Raw genomic sequence first — 14,030 nt, 5'->3', positions numbered from 1 at the left:
TGTGAGTCCCTATGGGGGGGGTGGGGGTGTGTGTGTGTGTGTGTGTATGTGTGTGTGTGTGTGTGTCCCTAGGGACTGCATCCTATGTGTGAGTGTGTGTGTGTGTCCCTATGAGTTGTACCCTATACGTGTGTGACCCGTGGACTGTAGACCTCCAGGCTCCTCTGCCCATGGAATTTTCCAGGCAAGAATACTGGAGCGGGTTGCCATTTCCAACTACACAGAATCTTCCCCACCCAGAGATGGAACTCTAGTCTCTTATGCCTCTTGCATTGGCAAACGGATTCTTTACCACTGCACCACGAAATGGGACTAAATGAAAAGGCCCAGGAAACTAGTGCACTGGATTTCTAAATTCCATCTTTCTTTCTTTTTTTTTAATTTTATTTTTAAACTTTACAATATTGTATTAGTTTTGCCAAATATCGAAATGAATCCGCCACAGGTATACCCGCGTTCCCCATCCTGAACCCTCCTCCCTCCCCTACCCTCCCTCTGGGTCGTCCCAGTGCACTAGCCCCAAGCATCCAGTACCATGCATCGAACCTGGACTGGCGACTCGTTTCATACATGATATTATACATGTTTCAATGCTATTCTCCCAAATCTCCCCACCCTCTCCCTCTCCCACAGAGTCCATAAGACTGATCCATACATCAGTGTCTCTTTTGCTGTCTCGTACACAGAAATCCCATCTTTCTTAAATAACTTCAGCTACACCCAAGGCCTGATGGACGAGACTGGGCTCCGTGCCCAGGTGGCAACGACGACATGGAATTATCAGCCTCAGGCAGCCCCAGCTGAAGAGATAAGGAGTAGTTAACGACAGCATTAAAACATGCGAAGCCCCGGAGGAGAACCGGGCTTGTCCACCGGAGCCAGACCCGGCTCCTCAGTGTCTGCCATTACCCCCCCCCCCGCCTAGGCTATCAGGATGGTTGGTGGGAGGGGGGGCAAGATGGCGCCGTCCTTCCCCTCTCCTAGGCTGAGCGTGAGGGCGGGGCCGCGCGCGTCACGTGACCGCGCTCGCGAGCGGCGCGCTCCCCATTGCCCCAGGCGCACGGCAGGAGTCCGGTGCTTTCGCAAACGGTGGCTCTGCAATTCTAAAGGTGTCTTCTCGTGTCCCCGCAAAGTCTGGAGTCTCTCTCGCTGCAGCTGAGAGCCGGAGCGGGTCCAGGAAACGGGGCACTGGGCCGTGCAGAAGCAAAGGGGCTGCAGAACAAGATCCCTGCAGCTCGCTCTGAGGCAGGAGGTCTGAGCACTCAGCGAGGGGCTGGGCAGGAGACCTCGCGGGCATTCTGAGGGACAACTGGGCCGGGCGTTGAGGGCGAGGCTGTTGGAGAGGTTCAGAGCTTTTCACCCTGACCATGAGCGCTGTGAGGGGCTCCAGGGTCCTCTCGGGACTCCAAGCGTTTGACTTGGCCATTTTCCGGGTTTCCCATGGCCATCTAGCCTCGAAGCCAGCAGAACTGAAAAAGGGCTTCAGCCAAATGTTTTCTTCCCTCTGAGGAGAGGGCCTGAGTATGTCAGTCTGAGGAGACTCGAGAGGACCTTCGGTGGTAGGAGCTGAGGTTGAAGAGGGCGGCGGGAGCAAAGAGCGCCCTCCTTGACTATCAGAAACCTGTGTTTCCCTCTCTGCTAAGTGGTCTTGGCGGAGCTGACCACCCAGGAGGGACGGACGACGCTTGGCGGGCTCTGACCGTGCCGCCTTCATGTGGCTGCTGACGGGGACCCGGGAGGGAGCGGGCATGGGGCGAAGCCTCGCCCTCTCAGCTCCCCGCCTCCCAGGAGTCGGGGCTGGCGATGTAGAGACCTGAGGGGACCCGCGGCTGCCCGGGGTTCTCCAGGACTCCACCAGGCACCCGAGCGTTCCTCCACGCCCGGGGCTGGAGAAGGTGGCGCCGGGGTCCCAGGCGAGCGCACGGGCGGGCGACGACTGAGCGGGAGCCCCAGCCTCGCCATGGGCCATAACGGTAGCTGGATTTCCCGAAATGCCAGCGAGCCGCGCAACGCGTCCAGCGCCGAGGTGGCGGGCGCCAACCGCAGCGCGCTCGGGGAGTTTGGCGAGGCGCAGCTGTACCGCCAGTTCACCACCACCGTGCAAGTCGTCATCTTCATAGGCTCGCTGCTCGGTAAGCCGCCCGCCGGGGCGCCTCCCGGGTGGGCTTCCCCGAGAGCTCAGGCTCGGAGAGCCGGGATCGGGGGTCGCTGGAGCCTCCTTGGGTTTCGGGATGCCTGGAAAAAGTGCAAATAGTTGAAGGCAGTTTAAGAATGCCAGGGTAACTGAAGGGAAGTTAAGCAGGGATGGTCGACTGCAGCGCCCAAGCTGGAAACAAGAGTTCCGGTAGGGTTTGGTCCAGAGTGGAGGACCAGTTGCCTGGTCCCGGCCGAGGTCAACCTCTCCAGGCGGCTTTTTGAGGACCGCTTTGGGATGGGCACGGGGTTGTGCCCATCATACTTAACATCCTGGGTACCATGGCGGGGCGCTGGCCCCGACCTCTTGTCTACAAATACAGAGCCACAAAGCTTCAGTTTTGTTGCTGATGACTGATGTGTTTTGCGCTCCTATCTATTCTTTGTATACATTTTTGTACCACCCCCCCCTCCGCCCAAGAACCTTATTTTGCACGCTTTTTAAAAAAATGGCTTACTTCTTCGGAACACCAACCTCCTGGTAAACAACCTTGTGGAGTTAAGCTCTGTGTTGCCTTCAGATATTTTTAAACCCCGAAACGAAAAAAATCCCAATATGCTTTTCTCCCTAGGTTTTTTTTGTTTTTAAAGTACAGGATAAAGGCAGGAGAAAAAACACAAAACACTACACACAACAAATTTAGGAATACTTGTTGGGGGAGGAAAAGACCAACGAAATGAAATGAGTGGTTAGTAAAAATATTAGTGCACTAATGTGAGAATTACCTGAACTTATGGTAGCTACTCTTTCAATGATAAATGATACAATGAATATTCATTTTTGTCTCTGCTTTTTAATATGCTGTCTACGTTTGTCAAAGCTTTTCTTCCATTTTGTTGTTCATGTTGCATATTACTTGTAAATATGTGGCTTCCTTTCAAATATAAATTCTCTGATAATGGCATTTAAAGGTTGTGAAAAGATTGTAATTATGTGTGATATTATGGCCAAGAGCAGTCTTAAAGTTTCAAAGTAGGAATGGATTACTTTTTTGTAGACACCTGTGAATTTCCATGGAAACCAAGATCATTGACATCAAAAAGACCATGAAACATCAACTATACCCCAATTTAAAAGAAAAAGAAAGAATAACACACCGTAGTAAATAAAAAAACAGACTATGAAAGAATTGTTTTTAATTTCCTTCTGTAACTTCTGTAATTGTCATCATCCTGTCCCATTTATCTTTCACTTTTTGTCATGAGGACGTTTTCAGGAGGTGACACTAATGGGCTATATATAGATTTATGTGTGTATGTTGTGTGTTTTTATGAGTGGAATACATATGCACAATAACAAAGCAAAAGCTTGTGTCCCAAATATTTTCAATATTCACTTAACAAACAGTAAACACTGAACGCCAACTGGGTATCAGGCACAATGCACTACAGATTTTTGAGAGTTAAATTCTAGTATTGCCACATTTACTTAAAGAGTAGATTATTATTGGGGAGGCAGTAGAAGTGGCTGCATTTTTATTTCTGCATTTATTCTGCATATATATATATATATGCAGAGAATATATATAGAGAATGTTTTGTTTTTTTCATTGGTAGCTTTAACCCTGAAGAAAGATGGTGCCTAGAGAAATTTTCTCAGAGGTTGAATCTAAAAACTTTAGTACTGTTGAAATAGAAAACAGCATGTATATAAAGGACAGAACCAGCAATGCACAGTTAACTAATGCTTTGCTTCCCATGTACTTTCAGTTCTGGTAACTTGCATTGGATTCAAGAATTCCTAGGTAAATATGCCCTTAATTGAACTTTTTCCACACAGCACTTTAATTGACATGCAAAAACTGCTTTTATGGATATCTTCAAAGAGAAGACTGATTTTGCTCCTTATCTTTGGTTTATACTTGACTTGACCTAGTCAGGATTCTCCCTTACACATGACTTAAGCCCTTCTGAGAGAGAATTCCATTTGCTCCTTTTTATTTTTTATAAGAAGTATAAATATGGTTAAATTTGTAGAAATCGAAAGTCAGAGAACTTGTGCAAACGTGAAAGGCATTTCTGGTTTTCATAAAAGCTTAGCTACGTAGCATTGCCCTGTGCACTTGTTACTGGTATTATTGGTTCATTGTTCTCTGAGGATTTGACCCATACAGACATGTCTATGTCATTAAATCCTGGTAAATGCCAGTTGAGGCTCTCAGAGCTTAAGTTCCAGAGCCACGTGTAGTCAGTTGCATGGCAAGTGAACTTGGGAAGCCTAGTTTCATGAAGCCCCAAAACAGAGAAAAATTATCCCAGAAGAATCTAGGATAAAAAGTAAACAGAAGAGTGAACAGTATTTGGAATAGCATATGACACTGATTTAATCTGCTTGTTTCCCTTGCCTCTAAACATGGGAGAATGAATTTTTCCCTTTAAGTAAATTCAAATATACTTCCCATATTGTCAACATAGATTTTTTTGTTGGGATTTCCAGAAACCTGCTATATGTGAAAATTTCTTTGTACTGTTGACATCTTACAGCTTCTTTTGAAAACTGTTTTAGTGCCTTGTATGAGAAAAAATAACGTCAAGGAATAGCTATAATATTTCAACTCTAGAGAACATTATTTGCTGTGTTGAAAATGAACTCGAGAATTGTATATAATATTATTCAAATAATGCCTTTTGAAGGTTTATGTGAGTGTCTCTCAGCCTTTTTGTGCAACATCTTGGGATGTCTTCAGATATACTGTAGATGTTGAAAGAGAATCAAATAGTTTAGTTTGCCCTTTGATAAATATATAGCATTAGTAGTGAGCAATGTGAAATCAAAGACAAAAAAAGAATTGGAACCATCATTTCCAATAAATGTCTTGGATCTAACTCCTCAGAGTTGATCTTTTTCTTTTCCCTTATTCTCTTTGGATTCACAGTCCAAGGACCTGGAGAGCTGGACCCATTCTGGTGCTTTGACTTGAAAAAGGTCAGTGGCTGTGACCTAGTGTATTACCTCTCAGCTGCTTCTGGACAGATTGCCTCTTACCTGTTATTATCATCATTGGAGGCATTTAGATTTTTATAAATGAATTTGCTCTTATTTAAAGAAAATTAGCACTGTAGACAATAGCCAACAAGTGTGTATCCTACCCTGAAATTTATTTTAAAATAGAAAAATCAGCCTGCCGTCCTCTTGCCAAACCACCATATGTGCTGTTCTTAATTTTAACCTATCTCCCTTTTCTTTAGCAATAGTCTACTGTAAACAGACTATACCTATGTGAAGTTGATGACCTCAAATAAAGGTTCAAGTTGTCTGTTGTGTGATTTCTTGAGATAGTCATGGAAGTAATAATTTCAAAGGAAAGAGGGAGGGAAATTATATGTTGAATTGATTTGACCAATGATATGGAGAACACTATTTTTATTCATGATTGTCTGTAATCATTCAGCAAAATTATATTGAGTACCAGCAGTGTTCATGGCACTTATTTGACAGAGAAATATATTTGTGCTTTTGATACTAATTGAAATTAACCAGTTAATAGCTGGATAGTTCTTGGAGCTCCTTAGTTAAATTTTTGAGAGAAACAATGTTACTGCTGGTTTGTGTTCATAAGGCAAGGATGTGTTCATTCATACAAGGATGATTTTTCATAATTATATACAATATAGTATGTTGGCCATAATTATAGCCAATAACAATGTAATATTAAGTCTGTATACATACATACATACATACATACATATATATGTATATATATATGTGGCTTCCCTGGTGACTCAGTGGTAAAGAATTCGCTTGCCAGTGCAGGAGATGCAAGAGACGTGGGTTCAATCCCTAGGTCAGGAAGATCTCTTGGAGTAGGAAATGGCAACCTACTTCAGTATCCTTGCCTGGAAAGTTCCCTGGATGGAGAAGCCTGGCAATCCACAGTCCATGAGGCCACCAAGAGTCAGACACAACTGAGCATGCATACACACACACACACACACACACACACACACACACACACACACTATATGATAGTAAATATGATAATATATATGATACTATAATATAATAAATATATTGTTGTTGTTGTTCAGTTGCTCAGTAGTGTCCAACTCTTGGCAACTCCATGAACTGCAGCATGCCAAACTTCCCTGTCCTTCACCATCTCCAGAGCTTGCTCAAACTCATTTCCATTGAGTTGGTGTGCCATCCAATCATCTTGTTTTCTGTCATCCCCTTCTCTTCCTGCCTTCAATCTTTGCCAGCATCAGGGTATTTTCTAATGAGTCAGTTTTTTGCATCAGGTGGCCAAAGTATTGGAGCTTCAGCTTCAGCATCAGTCCTTCCAATGAATATTCAGGACTGATTTCCTTTAGGATTGACTGGTTTGATTTCCTTGCAGTCCAAGGGACTCTCAAAAGTCTTCTCCAACCCCACAGTTCAAAAGCATCAGTCCTTAAGCACTTAGCTTTCTTTATGGTCCAACTCTCACATCCATACATGACTGCTGAAAAAGCCATAGCTTTGACTAGATGGACCTTTGTTGGCAAAGTAATGTCTCTGCTTTTAAATATGCTGTCTAGGTTGGTCATATCTTTTTTTCCAAAGAGCAAACATTTTTTAATTTCATGGCTGTAGTCACTGTCTGAAGTGGTTTCAGAGCCCAGAAAAATAAAGTTTGTCAGTGTTTTCATTGTTTCCCCATCTATTTTCCATGGAGTGATGGGATTGGGTGCCATGATTTATAGTTACTTGAATATTGAGTTTTAAGCCAACTTTTTCACTCTCCTCTTTCACTTTCATCAAGAGGCTCTTTAGTTACTCTTCATTTTCTGCTTTTAAGGTGGTATCATCTGTATATCTGAGGTTATTGATATTTCTCCCAGCAGTCTTGATTCCATTCTGAGCTTCATCCAGCCCAACATTTCTCATGATATACTTACATGTACAGCATGTAAGTTAAATAAGCAGGGTGACAGTATACATCCTTGATGTACTCCTCTCGCGATTTGGAACCAGTCCATTATTTTATGTCTGGTTCTAACTGTTGCTTCTTGACCTGCATACAGATTTCTCAGGAGGCAGGTAAAGTGGTCTGGAATTCCCATCTCTTGAAGAATTTTCCACAGTTTGTTGTGATCCACGCTGTCAAAGTCTTTGGCATTGTCAATAAAGCAGAAGTAGATGTTTTTCTGAAACTCTCTTGCTTTTTCTATGATCCAGTGGATGTTAGCAATTTGATCTCTGGTTCTTCTGCTTTTTCTGAATTCATCTTGAACATCTGGAAGTTCTTGATTCACATACTGTTGAAGCCTTGTTTGGAGAATTTTGAGCATTACTTTGCTAGTGCGTGAAATGAGTGCCAATTGCGTGGTAGTTTGAACATTCTTTGCCATTGCCTTTCTTTGGGATTGGAATGAAAACTGACCTTTTCCAGTCCTGTGGCTACTGCTGAGATTTCCAGATTTGATAGCATATTGAGTGCAGCACTTTGACAGCATCATCTTTTAGGATTTGAAATAGCTCAGCTGGAATTCCATCACTTCTACTAGCTTTGTTTGTAGTGATGCTCCCTAAGGCCCATTTGACTTCGCACTCCAAGATGTCTTACTCTAGGTAAGTGACCACACCGTCGTGGTTATCTGACTCATTAAGATCTTTTCTGTATAGTTCTGCCTATTCTTGCCACCTCTTCTTAATATCTTCTGCTTCTGTTAGGTCTATACTGTTTCTGTCCTTTATTCTGCCCATCTTTGCATAAAATGTTCTTTGCATGATATAAATATATATATCATGATAAATATCTTTACCATAATTATAGCCAGTAATAATGTGATATCATCAGCCTTATTATACCTGTTTTTTTCTGTTTTTGGTATGTCTAGAAGCCTAGTAGACTACTTCAAGAATATGGTGTCCTGAATTGACCTAAGGAGTTTAAAGTGGTGAGGTCAATAGTTATCAGTCTGGGTAGATGAACTCCTAATATACTGACTCAAGCTGCCTCATGTTGCCTTTGATTTCCATGTGCTATATGCATTTCACCACCCCATTCTTTTATAATGTTATCTGTAATATGCAGGAAAGCAGTCTGACTTCCATCTGAATGAAATGCTTTTGATAATCCTTTGTTTTTCCTTTCTAGGCCTTGAATTTACCAATTCTTCTGGAAATTCTACTGTGAAAATATAAAAAAAAACTATTAAAATTTATGTATTACACATTTCACCCAATTATAGTATACGGTTCAATGGTTTTTAGTATATTCATGGAATTATGCAGCCATCACCACTATTTAATTTCAGGAAACTTTTTAATACCTGCCCCCCAAAGAAATCACATATCCATAGTAGTTGCTTCTCATTTCCTCCAAATATCCTGAGCCCTAGCTATGCACTGTATTGCACAGCCATTCCTATCTGTTTCCTTCTCCTTTCATCTCTGTATTCTCTGAGACACAACAGTATTGAAATTAAGCCAGTTAATAATCCTGCACTGGCCTCTAAGTGTTCAAGTGAAAGGAAGAATTGCATGTATCTCACTTTACATCAAAAGCTAGAATGATTAAGGTTAGTGAGGAAGACATGCTGAAAGCTAAAATAGGGTGAAAGTAAGGCTTCTTGTGCTAAACAGTTAGCCAAGTTGTAAATGCAAGAAAAAATTTTGAAGGAAATTAAAAATGCTACTCCAGTGAATACATAAATAGAAAGTAAAACAGCCTTATTGCTGATATGGAGAAAGTTTAGTGGTTTGGGTAGAAGATCAAACCAGCCACCACATTCTCTTAAGCCAAAGCCTAATCCAGAGCAAAGCCCTAACTTTATTCAATTTTGTAAAGGCTGAGAGAGGTAAGGTAGCTTCAGAAGAAAAGTTTGAAGTTAGCAGAGGTTGATTGATAAGGTTTAAGGAAAGAAGCCATCTTCATAACATAAAAGTGCAAGGTGTACCAACAAGTGCTAATATAGAAACTGCAGTAAGTTATCCAGAAGATCTGGCTAAGATAATGAATAAAAGTGGCCACTAACCTATAGACTTTCAGTGTAGACAAAACAACTTTGTATTGGAAGAAGATGCCATCTACGACTTTCATAACTAGAAAGGAGAAGTCAGAGCTGGGCTTCAAGCTTCAAATAGGCTGACAGTTATTAGGGTTTAATGTAGCTGGTGACTTGAAGTTGAAGCTGATACTCACCATTCTGAAAATCCTAGAGCCCTTAAGAATTATTCCAGATGTACTCTGCCTGTGCTCTGTAAATGGAACCCAAAGCCGAAATCACTGCACATCTATTTACATGGTTTACTGAATACTTTAAGCTTACTGTTGAGACCTACTGCTCAGAGGAAAAGATTCCTTTTAAAATATTACTGGTCATTAACAATGAGCTCTTGGGCACCTAGTCACCCAAGAGCTCTGATGAAGATGTGCAATGAGATTCATGTTGGTTTCATGCTTGCTAACACAATACCCATTCTGCAGCCCGTATATCAAGATGTACTTTAGACTTTCAGGTCTTATTCTTTAAGAAATATATTTTGTAAGGCTATAGCTGCCAGGATAATGATTCCTTTGATAGATCTGGGTGAAATAAATTGAAAACCTTCTGGAAAGGATACACCATTCTAGACGCCATTAAGAACACTTGTGATTCATGAGAAGAGGTCAAAATATCAACAACAGAGGTTTAGAAGGAGTTGATTGCAAGCCTCATGGATGACTTTGAAGGGTTCAAGACTTCAGTGGAGGAAGTAATTGCAGATGTGGTAGAAACAGCAAGAGAGCTAAGAATTAGAAATGGAGCCTGAAGATGTGACTAAATTGCGGCTATCTTATGATAAAACTTGAACAGATGAGAACTTACATCTTATGAGTGAGCAGGGAAAGTAGTTTTCTTGAGATGAAATCTATTCCTGTTAAAGATGCTGTGAAGACTGCTGAAATGATAGTAAAGGATTTAGAATATGACATAAATATAGTTGATAAAGCAGTGGCAGGGTTTGAGAGGATTGACTACAACTTCGAAAGAAGTTCTACTGTGGGTAAAATCCTATCAGACAGTATTGCATGCTACAGAGAAGTCATTTGTGAAATGAAAAGTCAATCAATGAGGCAAACTTCATTGTCTTATTTTTAGAAATTGCCAAAGCCACCTCAACCTTCAGCAGCCACCACCCTGATCAGTCGGCAGCCATCAACATGGAGGCAAGATCCCTCATCGGCAAAAATATTATGGCTTGTTGAAGATTCAGATGATGGTTAGCATTTTTTAGCAATAAAGTTTTTTTTTTTGGTGTATTTGAACATTATTAAATAGGTTTTCTCTTGTAGACACTTTATTTTATAAATAACAATAGGTATAAGTAGTAGTATTAAAGTAGTGTGACCTATGAAGTTTGTAGACATTAAAAAAAAGTTTGGAGTAAATTATATAGATTAAAAAGTTTGAAATATGGCAATAAAGTATTTTTTAATTGAGGTATGTACATTGTGCTTTTAGACATGCTATTGCACATTTAATAGACTTACAATATAGTATAAACATAACTTTCATATCCACTAGGAAACTAAAAATTCATGTGACTCGCTTTACTGCAGTATTCCCTTGTTTGCATTGGTCTAGAACTGAACCCACAGTATTTTGGGGGTATGCCTGCATATGTTGAGAGTTAAGGTATAGTAGGGCTTCTTAGGTGGTGCTAGTTGTAAAAGAACCTGCCTGTCAATGCAGGAGACATAAGAGGGTTTGATCCCTGGGTTTGGAAGATCCCCTGGAGAAGGGCATGACAACCCACACCAGTATTCTTGCCTGGAAAAATCCCATGGACAGAGAAGACTGGCGGGCCACAGTTCATAGGGTTGCACAGAGTGGGACATGACTTAAGTGACTTAGCACAGAACAGCACAGAACGTTTTAATGCTGGTAGACAAAGCAACTAACTAATTTATTGTCTGAAAATTTCACCTTTAATTATTATTATTTTTGATCCCAGAGTCTCAACTCCAAATAGTCATGGTTCTGCAAGAAATATCCTTTTACTTTATTGGAATTTTGTAGAAAGGGAGGAAATTTGTCTCAAAATGAGAACAAACAGATATGGCTTTGTTTTTCTCTGGGGTGTCCAAGTCTCTGAAATTATCTCTTCCATCAAGTTTGCTCAAGAGTTTCTCTACATGTCATTATTCTGAATAAGTCATTTAGATTGGTTGTGACTGGAAGCTGTTGTGAAAACCGTTTTATTGTCAAGGAACTTCCAGATTGGCTGGATGGAAAATCTTTGTTAGCAATAAAGTATAAAATCTGAGAGGAGTTTTTGACTAGGCTGAAAGGCATGAGTAACTCTAGGTGAAACCTAAAAAGTAAGGATTTACCCTAGGCAAAACTGAAGAGTAAGAAAACTGTCTTTGAAAAATCAACACCTGTTTTCAGAGTTTTTCTGTTCTCATATTCACTCCATCTCTTTCAGACACCTCTTGTTTTCTTCTTGTCCTTTTGGATGCCCAGTGACCTTGGTCTGAATTGCTTACTTGTCTTCCCTCTTTCAAACTTAAAGGGAACTGAATTCCATTCCCTCATGGTGGTGTGCTAAATAAATAAACCACTTCAGACATCGATGTTTACAGATATTATTGCATTAATATATTGACCTTAAGAGTACTATTAAAAAAAATCACTATCTTAAGCAAAAAGTGTGACTACATTGAGCATTTCATGTATTGACATGTGTTGAGAAGAAATGGATGGAGTGGATCTTTTTGGAACTTCTAGTGACATCATCATATAGGCAAGACTGTGACTGCATGTAGGGCATTTAGAAAAGTTGAGGGTATAAGCACACACCTGGCATGTAAAGGGGCAGGAGGGTATCAGTTTATATTAGTGTCTTGCTCTCTTTTTCATGGTTTTACTTCCCTCTTGTATAATTTCAGACGTATTGTTTCAGATTGTTATCCTGGGATGTCTTATTGTGTCTGCTGATTCTTTCTTGTGGTGGATCATTTCCTTGAATGCTTGTAAGTTTTTAATTGTGAGTCCATCTCCTTTTTCTGAAGGATTCTGTGAGGTCTTGGCTGTACAAGTGACCTTCAGTTTCACATTTGTTTCTGCCAGGTATCATAGGGCCATCACTAGCCCAAGACCTCAACTGCAGGAAAAGGTTCATTTCTTTGTCATCTCTTTGAGGTAGAGGATGCAGTTTTTCACCCTCTCTTTCACTGAGGTGGCCACTCTTGGAGGATTCTGGCTTCATGCAAGGATTTCATTCCAACTACCTGCTTCAAGGAGTGTCCAGCCTCATTCAGTTTGTGTGTAGCTGTAGAAACCCAAAGTTAACTGTTAGAGCCTATTTCCTGATCTGAAAATCGCCCCTCAGTGCAAGCTCTTCTGTCTCTCTTTTAGGCAACTGGCGATTTCCCTTTTATTTCTTATAAGGTTTGCAATGAATTTAAAGATCTCTTTTGTTTTATCCAATACTTCTAGGTGTTTTTAGCAGTGTTCTAAGTTCTGTCATGGAGCCAGAATTGGAAGTTGGAGAATTGTATTGTTCAGTAACTCAAGTCATGTCTGACTCTTTGTGAACCCATGGACTGCAGCACGCCAGTCTTCCCTGTCCTTCACCATCTCCAGAGCTTGCTCAAACTCATATCCATTGAGTCAGTGATGCTATCCAACCATCTCATCCTCTGTTGTCCCCTTTTCTTCCTCCCTCCAAACTTTCGCAGCCTCAGGGTCTTTTCCAATGAGTCAGCTCTTCGGATTAGGTGGCCAAAATATTGGAGCTTCAGCCTCAGCATCAGTCCCTGCAATGAATGTTCAGGATTGATTTCCTTTAGGATTGACTGGTTTGATCTTGCAGTCCAAGGGACTCTCAAGAGTCTTCTCTAACACCATAGTTCAAAAGCATCAATTCTTCAGCACTCAGTGTTCTTTATGGTCTACCTCTCACACCCATACATGACTGCTGAAAAATCCATAGAGATCTTTGTTGGCAAAGTAATGTCTCTGCTTTTTAATATGCTGTATACGTTTGTCATAGCTTTTCTTCCAAAAAGAAAGTGTCTTAGTTGGAGAATAAGCAAAACATATTAAAATAGAAGGTGGAATGATTGCTAGATTTGATTTTAGGAGATCAGATCAGATCAGTCGCTCAGTTGTGTCCGACTCTTTGTGACCCCATGAATCGCAGCATGCCAGGCCTCCCTGTCCATCACCAACTCCCGGAGTTCACTCAGACTCACGTCCGTCGAGTCAGCGATGCCATCCAGCCATATCATCTTCTGTCATCCCCTTCTCCTCCTGCCCCCAATCCCTCCCAGCATCAGAGTCTTTTCCAATGAGTCAACTCTTTGCATGAGGCGGCCAAAGTAGTGGAGTTTCAGCTTTAGTATCATTCCTTCCAAAGAAATCCCAGGGCTGATCTCCTTCAGAATGGAGTGGTTGGATCTCCTTGCAGTCCAAGGGACTCTCAAGAGTCTTCTCCAACACCACAGTTCAAAAGCATCAATTCTTTAGTGCTCAGCCTTCTTCGTAGTCCAACTCTCACATCCATACATGACCACAGGAAAAACCATAGCCTTGATTAGACGGACCTTTGTTGGCAAAATAATGTCTCTGCTTTTGAATATGCTATCTAGGTTGGTCATAACTTTCCTTCCAAGGAGTAAGTGTCTTTTAATTTCATGGCTGCAGTCACCATCTGCAGTGATTTTGGAGCCCAGAAAAATAAAGTCTGACACTGTTTCCACTGTTTCCCCATCTATTTCCCATGCTACCATAAAATGGCATTAGCTCAGAATAGGGAAAATAAAAAAGTGGATGAGGAAATAGAGCTTAAGAAGGTTTAGGAATCTAGTCTAAAGAACATTAAGAGTATATATGTTGTGTGTTTAGTTGCTAAGTCATGTCTG

At 41.4% G+C, this 14,030-nt stretch overlaps 1 protein-coding gene across 2 annotated transcripts in view; it reads left to right on the top strand.

The window, feature by feature from the left end:
- Positions 1-609: 609 nt before the first annotated feature.
- GPR176 (G protein-coupled receptor 176) overlaps positions 610-14,030 on the top strand; it is a 125,011-nt gene continuing 111,590 nt past the window's right edge. Inside the window, exon 1 of one of the 2 annotated variants that reach the window (XM_061430724.1) lies at positions 610-2,132. In XM_061430724.1, coding sequence (XP_061286708.1) covers positions 1,961-2,132 — 172 coding nt within the window. In that variant the 5' untranslated portion in view covers positions 610-1,960. The remainder of the gene's footprint in view (positions 2,133-14,030) is intronic. The other variant, XM_061430726.1, reaches the window with a different exon arrangement.

The sequence above is a fragment of the Bos javanicus genome, chromosome 10 (genome assembly GCF_032452875.1).
Source record: "Bos javanicus breed banteng chromosome 10, ARS-OSU_banteng_1.0, whole genome shotgun sequence".
In the NCBI taxonomy this organism is placed as follows: domain Eukaryota; kingdom Metazoa; phylum Chordata; class Mammalia; order Artiodactyla; family Bovidae; genus Bos; species Bos javanicus.
Note: the sequence above shows the minus strand (reverse complement) of the source record. Positions and strands in the feature narration are given on the sequence as shown.